The 21,817-nt window shown below is 35.0% G+C and overlaps 1 protein-coding gene across 3 annotated transcripts in view; it reads right to left on the bottom strand.

The window, feature by feature from the left end:
* Positions 1 to 21,817, bottom strand: part of CCSER2 (coiled-coil serine rich protein 2) — a 164,908-nt gene that overhangs the window by 5,335 nt on the left and 137,756 nt on the right. The window contains exon 10 of one of the 3 annotated variants that reach the window (XM_082673856.1): positions 11,626 to 11,710. The exons of the other annotated variants lie outside the window; for them this stretch is intronic. Coding sequence (XP_082529982.1) covers positions 11,626 to 11,710 — 85 coding nt within the window. The remainder of the gene's footprint in view (positions 1 to 11,625; positions 11,711 to 21,817) is intronic. 3 annotated transcript variants of the gene reach the window in all.

The following is a 21,817-nucleotide window of genomic DNA, read 5'->3' as shown; positions in this document are numbered from 1 at the left end:
CTTTAATATTCTTACTGAAAAGTTTCAGAATAAAATGTTTTCACAGATTATTTGTTCTGTCTCACTGCCATTTGAGGGATCAACCAATGTTCTCTTATGGCTGATATATGAAAAACAGATTTACCTTCCCCAAGAGCAAATGTCCATTAATAAAACTAAAAATAACCAGCCTTTTGAATGATGTCTGAGATTAAAACGGATTTCAAGTTGCCTGTAACTTGAACTAAAGCTCAGAAGCCTACAAAAGTAAAGTTCTTACGGCTCACATGCCTTGCACACACTTCTCTGGAGCTTACTGTGTGATTATATTCTATACAAATCAGAGGAAACATACAACTTCCATTACTTTGGGGCATTCAGTAAAGAAATATGAATCTTAAAGTTATCTTTCAATGGCCCAAACAGTTAAAAGTTTATGGGGCAGAGCCTATTGGTCATATCATGATACAGGAATAGTTGCTCTAAATGTTTAAACACACACACACACACACACACACACACACACTCATATATACGTTCTATTAAATAATGTGGGCTGAAAATGCCAAAAAATTTGGCAAAGGGCTTTGAAACATGAATGTTTTTAAAAGACCATATTTTACTAATAATTTTTTTACTATGCTAATCCACAAACAAATCTACACAGTATCTCTAATTTCCCCAAAAGAAAGGGTGAATCTATTTATGTTGCATCACTTGTATTTTGCTCCTTTTTTCACCTCCTTGACCAGCACTGGACGATGGCTACCAGAGTCAGAAATCAGGGATTAGATTATGGAGGGGTTACAAGTTACTGAGAACAAAGGTCACCAATTCATGGAGGGACGGTTGGTCGTGATGGCATGGGGTCGACTTGCTACTTATAATAATAATAAACATCAGGAAAATGACTACTCAAAGTTAATCCATGCAGAATATGTTATATTAAACATTTATCTTAGAATATTTAAAATAAATAAGTCACCTCAGTTTTTGCTTCAAGATAAATGTCCTAGTTAAAGTCACTGGGCATTTTCACAATATATCACCATAGAGATGATTTAGAGGTACTAAAATCATCAAGGAATTTATTCAAGACTCTCCTTGGGATTCCCTAGAAAAAACTGGCCATGCCAAAGTGATATATTCTTTCGAAAGATCAGTAAAAATATAAAGCAGGGCCCTATTAAGCAAACCAAAATCTACCTAAGGGGGAAAAAAAAAGCAACCAAGGAGGAGAAAAGTGCAACATTAAACGGTTAATTGAATGGGGATCTGTTTTCCCTTTTTACCTCTTTTCACCTTTAAAAACAATAAGATAGTCTACTCTCGAATTAAAAATCTTAAAACAATTTAAGACCTTTGAAAATATCAGTGACAATCTAAATAAATGATTTTATTGTAATATGTCTATTGCCCATAAGGAAAAAAATGGTATAAATATGCACTACCAGCTCAAAGCATACAGGTATAATTTTCTAAGTAAGATTAAACTGATTATTAAGACAATCAAGCCTCCAGAAAAGGGGCACTATGAACTGTAGATAAATTATCCATGCGCATTGTTCTGATTACTTATATTACCCAAATGACCACTGCTTACCGAGAACTAAATGGAAATACAGCAGAGTGTCATGTCAGAAAGATGTTCTGCTTGTATTAAAGGCAATAAAGCTCAATAACAAATACTAAAGAACTAGAAAATAATCAGGTTTTTAAAAAATAATAAAATTTTGAGTCTTTTAACTGAGAGGAGTTAGACTAACCAATTATACAAAAAGTGTCCATACTATCATTTAATTACATTAAATAAATCAGTGGTTTCTAAATGCTGAATAATATAGATTTTATATTTTTATTAAAAGTTTATTTTAAATAAAAATTTAATTTCCCTATCCCAAAATAAACGTCTTATTTTATTACTTATTTGAAAACTAGTTTGTAAATCAATTCTGCTACTTGATCTTCTGTCTCTAGAAGAAGATCAAGAAATGACTATAGTGAGGACCAAGGAAAGGCTTACTCCTGATTTGTGGAAGACTGTAAAACTGGTTACCCACTAAAGACTGGGTTGTCATTAATTACCTGTTGACAAGTAGAACAACAAGTTGCCTCTTAACATCTAGCAAGCAAAAGCAAAGATGTGTTTGGACAGCTTGCTGCTTGCAGTACAATCCCCCAAATTCTAAACTCTCAGCTGTATATTAACAATTCATCTTGCCCACGTTTACTACTGCACTACCACAGGTGTTTTCAGAATGCATTTTAAATATAAAAAGAAAAATCCCATGTAATCAGGGATAATAAGATCAATAGGAAGGAATATCAAAACCATTCATTCATTTAAAAAATGTCTGATATATCATGCACTGTAGTAGGTGTAGGAAAATATGAACCTGAACACAATGCTGTTCCTGTGGTTGAGAGGCCTCATAAGAAAGAGTCAGGTAGACAAATGATGAGACCATGTCTCAAGCATAACAAAATGTAGAAGCAAGAAGAAAATATATGCCTGATTAGAGAGGTCACAGAAGGCATCCAAGAATTGCAAACATCTGAACTGAGTTTTAAGATGAGTAGGAGTTTGCCAAGAAGACAAGAAGGGAAGAACATTCAGGGTAAAGGGCCAGTACATGCAAAACACAAAGGCAAAAAAAAAGAACATGATTATGTTCTAGTAACTTCAAATTGTTTGAATTGGCAAGCACAATGTTGGTAGGAAAGTGTAGGCAAGGGCCAACTCATAAAGGAACTCGCATCAGGCCAAATAGTTCTGACTCTGTACAGTAGATGATGGGAGACATTGATGAATTTTAAGCAGAGGAATTGTAAGACCCAATGTGTATTTTAGAATGTCACTCTGGTGGGATCGGTGAGGAATGTAACAGTAGGGGATGAGACTGTTAAGCATAACACCCAGGTAGTACGCCATTGCTAACAGCCCAAGTGATAAATTATAAGGGTTTAAAATTAGGATATAGGAAAAGAAACTGGAAATGATTGAAAGAGTTTTGAAGGAGATAGAGAAATTTAAGATGAGTTCAGGTTTCCAGCTTCGAAGATGAAAGACGAGGTATTGCCCTGTATCAAAAAAAGACCTCTGGGGAAGTTGCCCACCAGCCCATTCATTACATAGCTTCAGCCGCCCACAAGACTCAGAGGGCAAAACGAATTCCCCCACTACTGCAGGGACCTCTGGAAACTCTCTGTAGTCACAAATTCGTAGAGCTTTAGTACTCCATCCTTGCAACTTGTAGAAAGGTTGGTTACTAAAGCTTAAAAATGTGGATCCATTCCTAGACTGAAAGAACTCAGGGCTTCTAACTGGACTCAGCAACTTCAAGTCTTACTTTAGTAGTTAAATACATACACTTCAGCACACTATTCTGAGACTTCTCAGATGCAATGGCTACAGATGTTAAGGTCAAGAGTGCCAGCAATAGGCACTACTGGGTAATTATGCAAGGGATTGATAGGCATCTTCAATGATAACCTTAAATGTCTTTCTGTGCTGCTTACAAAGATAAGCAGAGACTATGCGCTTCTTAAGGCACGTACCACGCTTTATTCATTTTTTGTTGTTGTAGTTGGTATCCTCAGTATTTGGCACACAGCAGGGATTAAATATGTATTTACTAGATAATAAATAAATAAATGAGTATTGGTAAGTGGTATATTCCAGCACGGCTTCTTTGGTAACAGACTAGCAAAATGATACTCCCCTATTAGGTCAATGATGCAGCACTAATTTAAACGAGTCTTAATAACTGATGGAAAAGAAATCTTATAATTAAAAAAATGTTTTCTCTAAATAAGTTTGGGGTCAGCTTAATGATTCATGTTTAGAAGCATAGCATGAAGGATTCATTACATGTTAGCTTGAACACAGCACCTCCCATTATGACCTGCACCTCCCATAATGATCCACCAGCTACGCCAGAGATGTTTTTTAGTTGGGAGACTCGACATTTCTGGATGAAATATGTTAGGGAAACTGTCTTAACAAGCATTCAACTATTTTCCATTTCTAATTCTAATAATTAAAAATGATTATAACTGTAAAACACTTAGGATAGAACCTCCCAGAGCACATCAAAATTGCTCAGTAAATGTCACTCACGACTATGAAAAGGTGTGAAAATGATTAATTCAAGCCATTGTCCTTTTGTAACTACATCTTGGGGGGGCGGGGAAGCAACTTCTATAATAGTATTATAATAAACTAGTTGCTACAGATTGCAAGGTTTCTAGGCTCCAAATACATATCTCAATAATGTCAGTCATATCTAAATGTTTTAAATCCACAGGAGGCATATCTGATATGACACAGAAGTCAAGATTCCTTAAGTGTCCTCCTGGAGATAAACTAGAGCTAGGACATGCAAGGCACTTTAACGTTTAGAGAAAATTTACATGTGGCTACATGAAGGAGCTAGTACAACACAGTATTGAATCACTGAGCTTTGGAAGTCAGACTGATCTGGGTTTGAGTTCTGGCTCTATCTCTATCAGTGAGATATTGGGTAAATTATCTTACTACTCTGAGATGGAATTTTGTAACTTGTAAAATGAGGATAATAGTGCCTACACCTCATTGAATTGTTGTAAATCACAAATGATAACATGCATATAAAGTGCTTAGTATTATGCCTGACACATTACATATACTTGAGAAATATTATACTCTAGACTGTAAAAGAAGGGTTTCCCTTCTTTCCAATGGTAGACAACCAAACTCTATGCTCACATGCATAATCTCTAATTATCACAAGACCTTAGGTGGAAGGTACTATCTTCTTTTTGTAAATGAGTAAACTGAGGTTAAATGAAATTAAGTAGAATCTCCAAATTCACAGACTTTAGTAAATGGCAAAGCCAGAATTTGAACTGACAGAGAATTTAAAATGCAGCACTAAAATTTTATTATTCTTTGATATTTGGGTTAAGTCCAATGAGTTCACAGACTTTCAGAATATGCAATATAGCCAGATGATTGTTTTAAAAACTCAAAAAGACAGATTCAATACCAACATTCAGGTATTAACTTTCCTAGATAATGTCCTATTTCCTTCTTAGCTGATCTGTCCTACAGAGGATAACTCTCAGACACCAAATTCAAGCCACATGGTGAAGCAGTATTTCCAGGGAAAAATGGTTCCAAGAGACCCACTGGAGGAAATATACTGAACACAAGGAAATGCAAATTAGCACTCATCACAAAAACTCTTCACCTTCACCATTTCATAGCACTTCAAAGATTTCTAGCATTAACATAAGAAAAAATAGTCATATCTGTAAACATACAAAGGAAGTTTCTGTAAACATTCTTGTTCTAAAGTCACCAATAGTAAGACAGCAGCTAGAAATATCAAGTCCTGATGGAGTAAAAATATGTCAAAGTGTGTAAGGTAGAAAACAGAAAATGTTCATAAAAATGCTATTGCATAACAGACACAGGAATGACCTAATATTATTTTCTTGATATATACAAGTTTATTATCATTATTAAATACATTTCAAAGGTTAAAAGGAAGATGGTAATGGAGCCATTTATAACATGCCTGTAACTTCATGCAGGCTCTGACATGCATCATGCAAACTGGGGGGGAAAAGTTACAATGAAGAAGGTGGTAGGAAAAAATCTGAAATTGTACTGTACCACGCTTTGTCAGAGAAGTAATGGACTAACTTCTCAACTCCTTGCCAATGGCATAATGGGAGAGCAGAGACAAGAAAAAGACAGGACAGTGGTGTCAGAGACCACATACAACACCAAGGAATTGCCATGACTGGGTAGCAGCCAACGGTATTTGCTTTTCTTTTGTTGTATTTTTCTAGGACTTATTATTTTAATATATTTCTATAAAATGAAAACATATTCTTAATAGATTTATACTTTCTTGCTGAAGTGGTTTGCAAGTTAATACAAATATTCATATCCACAGAACAGTGTATATAATCTTCTTACCCTTAAAAGGAATCACTTGAAGAATCTTACCAAATAAAATACTGAAAAGAATTTTGACACAATTAATATTCATACTCCAAAGATCTAAAAAGGTTTAGCTGCATGTAATCCCTTATAAAGGAAGTAGAAATTATTTTTAATAATTTCAGTCTTGCATATTATAAATACAACTGAATGTTTACTTTTAACTGCTGCTGCATTAAAGACCAATAAAAGAATAATCTGATTTTCATGTATGTCTTAAATATAATGTTCTACATTATAAGCAAGGCTCCCCACATCACTATAGAGATGGAAGACAGGACTGGATCCCTAGTATAACTAGATTCAAAGAATTCTGGTCTATAATTCACATGACCCCAATCAAAGCTTCCAAGGATTCCTGAGGACCAGGAATGCTCTCATTCCCTAGATCTCAGAATAGTGCCTCTAGATCTCAGAGAACTTAGGGAAGATATATGACTGATAAATATAAATTATAAATAAGCAATTTCTGAAATAAGGAGTTCAATGACTTTTCTAAGTTGATCAGTTAACTGCTTTTAAAAACTATCAACACAACACTGTAAAGCAACTATACTCCAATACAAATTAATTAAAAATATAAAAACTATGGACGTGAATAATAGTGACTTAAGTAAGTATTTACTGCACAGGCATAATTAGTGTGAGATGCTTAATTTTCATGAGTCTGTATCTCTAAGACAAAGAACCCATCAGCATCTACCCCTGGGATGGAGAACAGTTCAGGGAAAAAGAAAAAACTAAACTAAATAACATCATAATAGTACAATTCCACTGCTGTGACCAATACGCATGGTATATTTATCCAGAGTAGGATACTGCAGGCACTATGATATGGCAACAAATACAGCTAACAAGACAATCCCACAATCTGCAGAGCAGGCTATAAAAGGCTTATACAGGTAACAGCAATTGCTTTGCTTCTCATAATTGCAAGGTGTTGAGAAAGAAACTAACCCATGCCTACGTTTATGGGACGGCCTCCTGGACCATGAGTTTGATGCACATTTCTAGTCAATTAACCAATGACTAATCTGCACTTGAATTAACTGCAAATATGGACACAGTGCCATATTCTATATCAACCACACTTCTAAAAAAATAGCTTACTGTAAAATCAAATTGTTCAGTTTTTACTGAGTTACTCTTTTCGACTTCATCAAAAATATTTTATTTTTATGAAAAGTCACTCTCAGAGCTAAATTCTGATTAAAGCACTGACTGATGCTATCTTTACATGTACAACTGATTACAGTCACATGGTGAAGCCAATCGGATTGAGCCACGTTAATGTATACCTTATGAACATGTTTGACAGTTCAACAATACACATCAAGCATCTCTAAAAAGCACACATCCTTTAAGAACCACCCTTCTAGTGCTGACACTGATCTAAACACAAGAATAAACTGCACTATAATAGTATCTCTGTTTAATAGGGGAAAATGGAAACAACATCAATGTCAAACAACAGGAAAACATTAAATAAATGATATCATAGTCACATGATAATGTATTATCATGTAGCCATTAAAATGTTTTCAAGAAATATTTACTATATAAAAAATACTCATATAATACTATGTGAAAAAAAGCAAAACAAAAAATTGGGAAAAAAATATGAGAGTATCATATGTCCTAACAGAAAGTACTGTTTCATGAATCTTTAATCTGAATATTAAATATACACACGTGTGTCTTGGGTTGTAAATATATAGTTTCATTCAGTAAATATATACTGGGTTATGATGTAAAATGAATTTGTCAAAAAAGGTTTGTGAAACAACCCCTGAAGGTTGTAAGAGGAGGAGGAAAATATAAGGCAATATAATTGCCATTCTTAATACAATTCTGGTGAATACAATTAGTGATTATTATAATATAAATTTAGAAATCAGGCAGCACTGCATCAAGAAACTGCTGGGCTGGATTGGGAGTTTGGGATTACCAATGCAAACTATTATATATAGGATGGATAAACAACAAGGTCCTACTGTATAGCACAGGGAACTATATTCAATATCCTGTGATAAACCATAATAAAAGAGAATATGAAAAAGAATATATGTATGTATAACTGAGTCACTTTGCTGTACAGCAGAAACTAAATACAACATTGTAAATCAACTATACTTCAATAAAATGTTTTAAAAAAGAGACTGCTGGGCTTAATATGGCTATTAAGACATAAACATGTATTTGTTACTTTTGTTGCTTAAAAACAACTTTTTTCTTCCAATTTAAGTTACTGTATGTGGAAGCTAAAGGAAGTTAAGATTTCTAAATTCTTTCAAGAAAGGTGTTAAACAGCAAATTTTAAGTCTCTTTAGGCATGATAAGAAATAGGTATTATTCCAAGATATACTTTTTGAAAAGTCAGGTATTCCTGAAAGCACATGCTCTGGCAAGAAATGTTATTTGAGATTACCATTAAGGCTGTTACTTGCCAAAAGTAATTATTTTTATTAAATTTTCATACTGTGAGGTAGGTTATATATATATCATTCCTAATTTTACACAGTTGGAAATTAGAAAGACTAAACCAATGCCAGTTAAGTCAGTTGGACAAAAGCTGAAGTGCCTACTGACAGCAGGAAGACCTTTGAATGTTTAAATGTAGATATTTTCTGCTAACCTAGGGAAAATTTAATTTGAAACTGGGAGATAAGCATCATCAAGTTGAGACTAGTAATATACCTGAGAAAAGGAATGTAAGTCAAAATTTCCTGAGAAAGTAAAAAAAAAAAAAAAAAAAGACCAGGATTTTCCTTTTATCTCCATTTTTTTAGAGTTATTCTTAAATTCACCAAGAACATCCTTGGCCACTGCAGCTTTCTGGAGTTACCAGAGCTAAATAGTCCCTGTAAACATTAGTTATTTCACTCTCTGCAATATCTGCTACAGGCTATCTCTTTATGCCTGTTTTATTAGGTCCACTACTCTTACACATTTTAAAAAACAAAAACAGACTACCTTACTGAAGACTAATAGCCAAGCTTACCTGGCTTCTGCATTTACAAAAAAAGGCAGTTCGCTTAAGTTGATGTTCAAGAGGGCATCAGAAAGAACTTATTATTGAAACACGATAATGTAGGAGAACTCTCTCAACTACATACCATCACTTACAGAATTAACCTCTCAAAAATTAAAATCAGCACTAGAAATCACAAACTGACTAAATGTGGAGACAAATATTGTTTCACTGAATACATAGCAGTTTAGTGCAGGAAATGGGGACACCTATTCCAAAACTCTCTGGAAAACTACTGGATTTACTCCCATAATTTCATATCCTTCTCCTTCTCTATATTTTATCGTTATAAAATAATAATCATTATTATTTTACACTCTTTTATATTACTTTTTTATACTCCTTCAGGCGTTCTCAGGGTAAATTTAAAAGTGTAGTAGTTTAAACATATTTCCTTTAAAGGAACCTTCAAAGCTCAATAAGAGCTGTCAAAAAGCTGTGAACAGGGCTTCCCTGGTGGCGCAGTGGTTGAGAGTCAGCCTGCCAATGCAGGGATGCGGGTTCGTGCCCCGGTCCGGGAAGATCCCACATGCCGCGGAGCGGCTAGGCCCGTGAGCCATGCTGCTGAGCCTGCACGTCCGGAGACTGTGCTCTGCAACGGGAGAGGCCACAACAGTGAGAGGCCCACGTACCGCAAAAAAAAAAAAAAAAAAGCTGTGAATAAGTCCTCTAGTTAGCACTTTCCACAAACAGAGTTCTACAAGTCTCAATGATCAAGTCTCAGGGCCAGTTCTCTTAGCTGCATAAGCCATGAGAACTTACCCAGGAAAAGACTCCAATGTATATACCTTCTCCTAGGTGGCCAACACATCCAAACTCTGGCGAACCAAACTTTCTTTTTGCTAACTTGGAGATGCAGAGAAAGCAGGTTTGACCTAGAAAAGCTAGAAAGACAGTTCTTGATAGTAGTGCTGAAGGACAGACGGTGCTGCTTCATAGTTGGAAATGAAAAAAATACCTCTGAACCCAAAGGAGAAAGAAGCATTTGGAAATGGAGAGCCAACGATTCAGGTGAGGGATAAGTAATTTCTAAAGCTATACTAATGAGAAACTAGTGAAATGGGTGCTTCTGGGAAACATGTTTTAAAAATAAATCTAAACTATTTGTAATACTGAATAATTAACCGTAAACTCCAATTCCATATTACATGTAGCTGAGAAGGAGAATGGGGAGAAGAACAGTGGAGAAAAAGAACAGGGACTATAAGGGGGCTTCAGAAAAGTTAAGGTAGGTGCGTAATTTACCTCAATCTGAGGTAAATCTGTCAACCATGCAGTATACTGGCTACAGTTTAAGAATACATTATCATTTGTTGTAATTGCCCTTTGAAATTCAGATTAGTTCACTAGCAATTTAGTATAATTCTTTATGTGCTAGCCATCTTCAAATGGAGAAGAAAGCAACCTAATTGAAGCAAAGGAAGTAAAAAGGAGGATTTACAAAGATGGTAGGAGATGGGAAAGGAGGAAAAGGGAGGAACGCTTTCACCCAACAAATTAACTTGCTAGTAAATAAACTTGATATAAAAGCCTATGCAAACTCTATTCCATTGTTCTTTAAAAAGTGCAAAAGGGAAGGAAAGGCATAATGGTCAAAAAATAAATTTCAAACCTTGTCTCAAATTCATGTTGATACTTTATAATTGACTAATTCAAGAAATAAAGTTTTATTTGAATAAATCACATTTTAAAATTTTAACTGCTTAAAATTTCCCCCTTTTGGACCTTTGATACTTCACATGACTTTGATAAGAATAATTTATGAAAAAATTGATATGAATCACAAATCAGGGCAAATCTATGGAGAAGGCATAAAAGTGACTCTGACAACATTTATATCTTTTTCATTAACATTAGCTTTTTTTGGGTGACTTTTCAAAAAAGATAAAATATAACCAACTTACCAGTTATATACTTAAGTACATAATACAAAATAATAAACGCTGTTTTGGAAAGCAGATTTAATGTAAACAAAGATTTTTTTTAAGTCAAACAATTACTAAATCATTAGAAATGTTAGTAAACCATGCATATTCAAAAGCCATTTCTTCTGTACTGTAAAGCAGCTGATAAATTACAAAGACATATTAGTTATTAAAAAACACTCTTAAAAATGATTTAAAAGATTTTTGTATTAGATGACAGTGAAACACAATCAACACCTTTTGATTAGAAAATATTTAAAGAAATGTGCAATGGTCTAGTAAGCCTGCTCCCTAAACAATATGCATCTGTCCATTATACTACTGCAGATAGTGTATACATTTTTAACATGACTAGATTTAAAAAATTTTTATTCATATATCTCAAGGTCATGAAAATAGAAAATATATTAAAGACAGATGCATGTCAGTAGGTATAGGGTCACTGGCAATAGGTTTAAACGGCATTAGAATGACATTAACTTCAGACAGCTTTCCTAAGGCTCTAAGGAGAAAAGTCTATTTACATGCAGTCAAAGGAAGTATTAATTAAGAGAGGAGAGCCCAGGGAGTGCTGGTTTAGCGTGTGCCTGCAGGTCACTCTGGAGGGAGAGGAGGTGCTGGGGAGGGATAGTCATGCAGAAGGGGAATACCATGAATGGGAAGCCAGAGCAGGATAGGAGTGAGAGACACAGACTCACTCTGTCTGCGGTGCGGTGGAACAGTCCGTGGGATGCCTTGGAAGGAGCCCTGCCAAGGAGAGAAGGAGGGGGCAGAATACCCACCCTGTGCAGAGAGAGACGGGGGTAGGGAGGTATAATAAAAAAGGGAACCAAAAAATAGAGAAACCACAGTCATACTTTAAAAAAAAACAACAGTGTTAATGAGAAGACAGATTTCATTTTTTTAAATACAGGCAGCCCAAATTACTAAAAATACATCATAATCCAAAACTAGTTATTTTTTATATGTTAAGAAAAAAATTATTTTCCTCTAATATTTGTAGTTAATGCATATGAAATAATATATTTTTTCTGGCATACAATTACATTTATCATCATGTATCTCTTTTTAAAGTAGCAGATTCCAGTTTTTTTGCAAAAAAATGAAAGCATTTAAAAGGGGAGATAGACTTTTAAGAGTTAAACACACAGAAACTGCATCAATAATAAATTAGGCATTAAAAAATTATCATACAAAATTTTTTTCTTTTTTAACTCATAGGTTTTCAAAGGATTAGCAGCTAAAATAAAGAACATTAGCTGAAGATACCAGAACCAACACAGCATTCAAAAGACTTAGGATGTTGTAAGAGTGAGTACTATATCAAGAATGTGACATACAGGCCACAGGTTACACATGCAAACTTTTTAATTTTATTAACTTGTGGCTTCTTAGCTTTACTTATTTTGATCAGATTATCAGAACTGGAAAACAACAGAAATGTCATTTACTTCTATTTCCTCACATTCCAGGTAAAACTGGGTCTTCAAGAGAGAATTTGTTCACACAAATAGAACCAGATTGGGTCTCATGTCTCTCTGTTCCTAGCCTCCTCACTGATGAGACATATCCACACATAAAACTATAGAAACACTCATGATAGCATCAAGAAAAATGAGCTTGTAAATCATCATCACACCCAGCTCAATTTGCAAAATAAAGTATGCATAATTTTTCACAGCAATTAATCTGATATAGAAATGATGTACTAGAAGATTACTAATGTATTTTACTGATGTTTAGATATTTCGGGAACACTGATCCAAATAAAAAACTTATGTCCACTCCTGTATCAACATTCCTTGTCTCAGGTTCAGTATAATCAGACACATTTAAATTTAAGAATAATCCTACATTGCTCACTACAAAACAAAAACCAAAAAAAGATCCATTTTCTATGTTGATTAAGGAAACAAATAGCTACAAGAAATTAAATAAAATTAATGATCTTTAGAGTATCCTAGTAAATAAAGATCTTGTCTTTTGAAATTATTGTAACTTCTCCACTAATTTAGCCATGGGTGTTTGTGAAAACAGATTAGGAAATATTTAATAGGGTGATGACCCCAGGTGCTCTCCATAGATATTACCTGATACAACTCGATTTTGCTGTTTCAGAGATGTTTTGGTCCAAAACCTTTACACAAAGCAAGTCCTCAGCCAAGAAGGGGCATGTACTTTTCTCCCTATGGGTTTCACCAGGCAGGACCAGCTTCTACTCATTGTACTGGGTAAAGAAACTTTCAGATAGGGATTTTGTAAATAAACTAAACCAGCAGTCAGAGATTCCTTCTCAAAGAAATAACGTCTCCCTGAGGGTTTATGGAAATAGTACCCACTGGGAATCAGGGAACTGTGTTTTTCCTTGGATCTTCTAAGAGCCTATAACCTTGAGAAAGCCACTGATCTTCTCTGAGTCTCAGTCTCTTCATTTGTAAGATGCAGGATTGGAATGTGCTACAGACTAAGTCATTTGTGCTCCCGCCCCCAAGTTTCATATGTTGAAACCTACTGCCCCAGTGTGATGGTTTGGAGGTGGGCCTTTGGGTAGTGATTAGCTCATGAGGGTGGAGCCCTCACGAATAGGATTAGTGCCTTGTGAAAGAAATCCCAGAAAGCCCCCTCACTCCTTCCACCATGTTGAGGACACAGGGAAAAGACGGCTGTTTATAAACCAGGAAGCAGGCTGGTGCCTTGATCTTGGAATTTGCAGCCTCCAGAACTGTAAGAAATAAATTTCTATTGTTTATAAGCCAGTCTGTGGTATTGTTATAGGTGCCTGAACGAACTAAGATAGAATGGTTCATCTCTAAGAAACGTCTCACTTTTAGTTGTAATTCAGTTGGCTCACACACCCCCAACTCCAGAGTCACTGTTATCCTTTAATTTTATAACTCTATTTATACGGCACTTAAAACAATCAACTGTATTAAATTGTCTCTCATGATAAATCATTAGTTCTTTAAAATAATTTAAGTGAAAGTATCTGTAAAAATACCTAGAACCTGTCAGGAGTTTAAAAGATGTTAAATGTCCCACATTCCCTGCCTAACCGTCCCCAGCAAACGGGAGACTCTGTTTACTGATTCAAACTGAATTAAATTAAGTTATTGTGTTTACCTAGAGATGAAGATATAACATTTGACAGGCCTGGACACACACTGCAAGCACCTAAAAATCTTAAAAAATAAATACAATGATACCCATTCTTTACTCCCCCAAGACAAACAAATCAATGAGATATCAACTACACACCTACCAGAATGGCTAAAATTTAAAAAATAATAATGACAACAATAAGCGCTAGTGAGGATGCAGAGAAACTGCATCACTCATACAATGCTGATGAGAATCTAAAATAGCACAGCCACTCTGACAGTTTGCCAGTTTCTCTAAAAACTAAACGTACAGTTACAATATTACCCAGAAATCGCACTACTGGGCATTTATCCTAGAGAAATGAAAATTTACATCTACACAAATATTTATAACAGCTTTATCTTTAATAGCCAAAAACTGGAAACTACCAACATGTCTATCTATTATAGACGCAAGTGGTTAAAAAAACCGTGGAACATCCAATATTATGGTCTACTACTCGGCAGTAAAGAGGAACAAATTACTGATAGACACAACTACTTGGATGGATCTCCAGGGTATTATGCTGGGTGAAAAAAAGCCAATCTCAAAAGCTCACACACTGTATAACACCATTTATATAAAATTCTTGAAATGACAATATTTAGATATGGAAGACATTAGTGGTTGTCAGGGGTTAGGAATGGTAAGGGAAGAAGTGGTTGTGACTATTAAAAGGCAGCGCAGAAGAGAGAACTTTGTAGTGGTGCAATAATTCTGTGTTTTAAATATGGTAGTTGTTGCAGGAATCTACACAAGTGATAAAATGGCACAGAACTATGCATTCTCTAAAGTCAATTTCGGTTTTGACACTGTACTACAGCTATATAAAATGTAACTGTTGTGGGATATTGGGTGAAATAAGGGATCTATTTTTGCAACTTCCTATGAATCTACAAGAATTTAAAATAAAAAGTAACAACACAAACAGAGGAGTAAAAACAATTCATATTAGAGTGATACTGAGGAAAATTATTTGAAATGCTAATTATATTGGTAGGATCATATTTTCTTGGGGAGAGAAGGAAAACATGTTTAATGACCTTCTCATCTCTATAAACTAAAGGTAATTTCCCTGATAATAAAAAGATGATTATATATTCCTTTCAATAGTAAAAAAAAAACTGAAACAACTATAAAACATGACTAACTAAACCTTGAGACCAGGCAAGTTCAGAGACAGCAGACATGTGAGCAACACCAAGCAGCAGCGCTAAGAAACAGCATGTGCTAGCTCCCCATGATTCCATGTCTACTGGAAGTGTTTCTACAAAGAAGGGAACTTGTATGGAAGACCCTAACTTCGAAACTTAGAAGATGTATGATTTATAAGATCTAAGGAAAGGATGGGAAACATGATTTTGAGCAAAAAGACAGTATTAACGAAGAAAGAAAAATTTCCCAGACGGATAGATCTCTTCCAGCAGTGAGTGCTGGAATACACTACACTCCTGAACTGAAGATTGCTGGAAGTCACGGCCATGTGAAGATAGATTTGAGAGCCAGATGGTCTAGTCCCCGTAACTGGAAGACATGTCCACCATCCTCTGGTCCAGAAACAAGGCCTCACTGTCCTATCATCTGATTTACACTTTGCTGTCTGTCCATGAGTACCATAAACTAAGAATCAAGCAATGTCTTTTATTTAGTATCCAAAGCCCTTAGTACTGGGATTGAAATACAGAAAAAACTAGTCAAAGTTCAATGAATGAATGAATAAATGGACCCATGGTTTAAAACCTGAAGGAATTTTCTATTTTGTGTTATTTTTTGGTTAATTCCTGCTACATAGTTCAGGTTTAAAGCCAAACCCAGTGACCTCCATTCAGAGCTGCACTATCCAATATGGTTGCTAGCAGCTACATGGGGTTAAGCAGATAGTCTCAATCGAAATGTGGTATAAATGTAAAATACACACAAGATGTCAAAGACTTCATACGAAAACAAAAACTAGAATGTAACGTATCTCAATATCTTCTTTATATTGATTACATGTTCAAATGGTACTACTGGGTTAAATAGAGTATTTTATTAAAATTAATTTTGCATGTTTCTTCTTGCTTTAATTTGGATACTAAAGCATTTATATTATATATGTAGCTCACATTACATTTATATTGGAGCACTAATTAGAGGGCAGGAAAGTGCATAATTCTTTCCTAGTTGATGCTGTGAAGATCCCTAAGCTGTGCCCAGGAAAGGGCCTTTTGCTCAACTGAGTCTACTTTAAATCTTCTGCTGACTTTTAAGATGAAGATATGAGACGCTTTCTGCTGGAGAAATCACAATGGTTGTATATAAAAACAAAAAGCAGTAGGAATGCATATGAATATATCACATCCAAGGGGAAAAAAAATCTACTTGTAGGAAAACATAGGATATCTGACATATAGTTTAACCATATGCATAACATTCTAGTTACACTTTAAATCGGTGGGACAAAATACATACATATGCACACAAACAAGAACAAAATAAAAGAATACGAAAACATTAAAAAACAAGAGTATCTGGATTCAGGGTTTTAGAGGAAATTTCATTTCTCTCAAGATAAAGCCTAGGGAGACCAAGTAAAAACATCTTTCTGTGAACTCAAACCTTGTGGGATAAGATAAAGAACAGTGAACCGAGTTCTTCAGAACACATGCAGCTCTTCCCTCAGCAGCTGCTTTTTCTTAAAGCAAGGGATGAGAACAGATGAGAGTTACCACCTGAGCTTAGAGGATGGAGAATTTTTAATCTTAGCACTGAAGAGATAAAACTTTTCCTGATTCAGGAAGATTAGTTTGCTTGTGTCTCCCTCTTCTGGGAGAGCTTAGGAAGCCTCCTGGAATGGTCTTATTTGCTCCAAAAGGGGTCTGTGGCAGTTGGCACTGTAGCACTGAGCTTCCTTAGTGGATGAAACTCTTTACTAGAGATTTCTGTCTTCCATAAACTCATTCCCACCTCCCACCGCCCCACTTTGAATCTACATCTATATCTAACTTCTCTGGCACTTTTCAAGTTCCAATCCTACATATTCAAACTCCTCTACCCTTCTGTCCTGCCAGAATCTCAATCTCAAGTGATTAAAATATATATCTAAAACCTTTAGCAGTTTTCTTACCAAATAAAATCCCTTCTCTTGGTTCTCCTGTTTTCTTAACTGACATGTCATCTTCCCAGTCATCCACATTTGATAACTTACATCCATCTTCTTCCCATTCATCACACCTTTTCATCTAATCACTTTTCAAGACAACAGATTCTGCCTCAGGGATTTTCTCTCCGTCTCCATGAGAGATCAAAAATCATAGGTTAGCCTCATCTCCTGGGCTATTATAATAATCTTCTAAGTAGTTTTCCCTGCCTTCACTGTGTTCTCACTGGAACTGATTCAATCCTACTGGGCCCTGTGCTAAGCCAGTAAGCACAGATGAAGGAATGAGACACAACCCCTGCCTCATGACAATCACAGTTTCTCCTCTCACATTACTCTCCCTGTAACAAAATACAGTTAAGTCTGGCCCCTGCTAGAACCTTCTGGCTACAGAATTAAGTTGAAAGTTCTCAGTCTAACATCTAAGTCTCTCCATAATGTGATCCAACTCTAACTCTCCAAACTTCTGTTTCCTCATAATAATTCTTATGTAATCATTACTACTACCACCAACAATAACTACACTAAAACATGGCAAAGTATAGTAAATGATTTAAAAAAACAGAGAGGTAACAATCCAAATGTTACAGTTACAATCGTAAAAGAAATTTCATCTGGTTGGTAAATTTTTATTTAATCCATGCCCAGGTATTCCTTCTGTGAAAGATGACAAGCAGCCCCTAGTGCCCAGTGATCTCATAAACAATCTCACAGAATACCATGGTTACTCTGAGACCATGGTAACATGAAACAAAATAAGGTCACTTCATAATTTTGCCTAAGTACAGATAAAGGCAAGGTCACACTGTGCCATCCAGAAAGTACTCTAGACTTTTCTATCTTCTGATAGTATCCAATCTGAGCAAACCCGATTCCTTAGACCCTCCCTCAAATCATCCAAGAAAAGCTCAAATCCTATAAAAGGTTCTTTCTGATACAATCTTGATATCATTTTTCACAATGTGTGTTCTCCCTGGCTGCAACAAGTAATCCACCCAACTTGTTTTACAGATATATTCCTGGTGGGCTTTGGCTGAAGGTACATTGACACTTCACTGCTCTGAATGATCAGGATAGCTATATTTGCTTAGAAATTTTAGGACTAGGTAAGAGAAATGGTATTATTTTCTGCTATATCAGGAATATCAATGTAACTTTTTGAAAGAACCCTCTGAGCATAATACTAAAGAGACATTCTCTAGGAAAAAATTTTAGTTACATCTGACATTTAAAAAATAGTAATTTTCTAAAACATCTGTAAAAATGTTTTTGTAATTACCTAAGAACAAGAGAAGTTAGAATGCTCCAACAAATAAAGGCCTGATAAATTAGCACTCTGCTAGCATAAACTAAAAGAGGAGCAACTTTTATTACCTCTTATGGAAGCTGATTAATTTCTTCTAAAAGACTAATTTGATCATGCTGCTTCTTGGAAACCTAACAGGATCATCCATTTCTCACTGATTGCTATCTAACATTAAATTCTAAGAGTAAAATCTCTCTATGTCCTGCCTACACTCTCACTGTGTTAAGTCAGTAAGTTAAACCCTACATTACACACATGAAATGGATACCAGCAGTGGAAAACTTTGGTGCTGTCCTTTGTTTTCTAACTACTGTGCACACAAACTTTGTTTCTTTCAGTGGACATTTTATTTATTTTATTATTTTAAAAAAACTTATTTATTATTTATTTATTTTTGGCTGCGTTGGGTCTTTGTTGCTGCATGAGGGCTTTCTCTAGTTGCGGCGAGCGGGGGCTACTCTTCATTGTGGTGCATGGGCTTCTCATTGCGGTGGCTTCTCTTGTTGCAGAGCCCGGGCTCTAGGCGCGTGGGCTTCAGTAGTTGTGGCATGCAGGCTCAGTAATTGTGGCACACGGGCTTAGTTGCTCCGCGGCATGTGGGATCTTCCCTGACCAGGGCTCGAACCCATGTCCCCTGCATTGGCAGCCGGATTCTTAACCACGGTGCCACCAGGGAAGTCCCTTTCAGTGGATATTTTAAACAAAGTTCCAAAAATGCCTACTTCAGTTCTGGTATTTGGTATTAGAGGATACGAATTTACATACCCTTAAATTTATGACCAGATAAATCACTCAGCTGCTCTAATATCTATATTTCATTTGTCCCTAGCCTTGTAAAACAATTCCATTTTTCAGTTATTGGTTTCAGGTGCTATTGCTCATAAACTACAGTGTAAAAGACACATATAATAGAATTCTTGGTGTGTTGTCATACTCACATGCCTACTAAAATGTGATGTCTCAGTACAAAGATGGTTCCTATCAGCATTTAGCTCACTGAAACATAGGTCATATTTAACGTTCAATGTCTAATATTGATTAAACATTATTGCATGACCATTAAATATTACATGTTTATACACCAAAGGATATAGATATTTCACTTAAAATACTTCTAGTGGCATATTTTAAATATAAGTAATAGTGAATATAAATAAAAAGCTTAGCAAAGAAATAAATCCCTTAATTCCCTTTGGAAATATATATAAATAGTAATGTAACGACTCTCTAATTGGGAGAAAATGGCACATCTAAGTTTAAAATCAGGTTATTAATCTTACATAAAAATTAACCAATAATACTGCCCACTTCCAAATCAGAAAGGCATGTGGTCTAAAAGAAAAAGGACTTAGGAAAGAGTACTTGAGACAAATCTTTGGGTTATATTGTTCCTTATATTTAACATTTCATCTTATTTCCCAGGCAAGGGGAAAAAAAGGAGCAAAGTTCTTTGCTAGCACATATATCATGACTGGTAGGACTAAGTAAATTCCTTCTCCTTTGGGAATTATAAACAATTGATTTTTTTGTGTGTGATATGTCTGTGATATATTTTTCTGATTCAATATTTTCTATTTTATAAATAGTTACAATAGGAACATAGTTGACTGTAACATTTTGCAATATATGTATGATCCAATAAATCTGAGTCATGCAAACCTAATTCTAAGCACAAAGGATTGCAAATAATGCTGATGATATTCCAATTCTTGAATTTATATAAATTTTATTCATATCTATTAAATATGCTATAAAGTGGATTAATCTGTGATTCAGTACTAGAAACTAATTCCAACAGAGCATTTAAATTTTATATAAAAGCATCTTTCTTAACTCCTTTGCTATATATAATAAGAGTTAGTTCTTAAAATATGAGGGGAAACTAGTATCAGGTCAAATTGTGCACAATCTGAGTTTTAACTGATTGGCAGCTTTCCCAATGATACCAATAAAACTGTTTATTCCTACACTCAATTTTCAGAGTAATCCAGGTTGGGTCATTATGTGAATCCTTTGGGTCCATCTTGCAATCCCTTCTTTGAGATTCAAGGGCATAAATAATAAGCTTTGATGGTGTGAGTCTAGAAATGTATTCTGGTATTTTGTCTTCTCTAGTTAATTTAAGATGTTCAAACAAATGTTCTATAAAAGTACCTATCATGAAAATTTACAATTTACTTAATGTGCAAAATAACTATTCAAATCTTCAAATACTGATGTTAAATTCTTTAAAAATGATATTGGAAATACATTTTAAAAACTTAAAATTCAGTCCAAGATAGTATTATTTATAAGAACATGCTTGTACCTGGATCAACAATGTCATACTATGTTTAAAATATAGTCTTATAAGTTTATAAAGTGAATCCTTATTTCTCACATAATCACCATTTTCCTGCATATGCCTAGTCTCTTCAAGTATTCTTGTATGAATGATTAGGCACCTTCCATGTTTTTATTCTTCTTTCCATGTTATCCATTTCACTATTTTATCTGGGCATTCTGTCCCTCAGATGAGAACATTTGGTCAGAATTTGACTTATCCATTCTTCTTCTGAAGGTACCATCTTCTCCTACAACTCATTTTTACCTTCTTTCTCTCTTTTTTTCCACTACCTAAATATGAACTCTGTCTTTTTTATTTTCCTTCATTTCTTCCAAAAATTGCCTTCACTGACTTCCCTTTATTGTTCCAGGTGGCTTTCCTATAATCCATCTAAGTCTACTTCATCATTAACTCTAGAGATGCTTTGTCCAATATGGTATCCAGTAGCCATATGTGGCTATTTACATTTAATTACAATTAAATATTATTTACAGTTATCTTCTGCAGTCACACTAGCCACATTTTCAAGTATTCAACAGTCACATGTAGCTAGTGGCTACTGCACTGGACCTCAAGGAAACTCTATGGAAGAGTGCTGATGTAGAATAGTCTCTCATTCTCAATTCTGGAACTCGTCTCTGTCTACTGACATCTTTTGCTTTCTATGATTCAACCACTACCTTCACCCTTTTCACCAAGCTTGATTCCTCCACCTAGACTTCCCCAATCCTTTGAACCTTACAGCACTTTCTACACTTTAACTATATCACACCGTCAGTTCCTTTAATAAGCACTTGTTAATGGAAGAATCCTTATTTGTCTGTATATTTTCTTTCCCAATTCCCCACTTCTACTTCAAGAGGCTAATAACTGAGATGGGAGGGGCTCACCAAACTTTTGTTGAACAAATTAATTATTAGCTTTGTACTTTATACAGAGCATACAAAAAATAACTACTTATTAGATGAAAAGAAATTAAGT

Source organism: Grampus griseus (genome assembly GCF_964374135.1).
Source record: "Grampus griseus genome assembly, chromosome: 16".
In the NCBI taxonomy this organism is placed as follows: Eukaryota; Metazoa; Chordata; class Mammalia; order Artiodactyla; family Delphinidae; genus Grampus; species Grampus griseus.
Note: the sequence above shows the minus strand (reverse complement) of the source record. Positions and strands in the feature narration are given on the sequence as shown.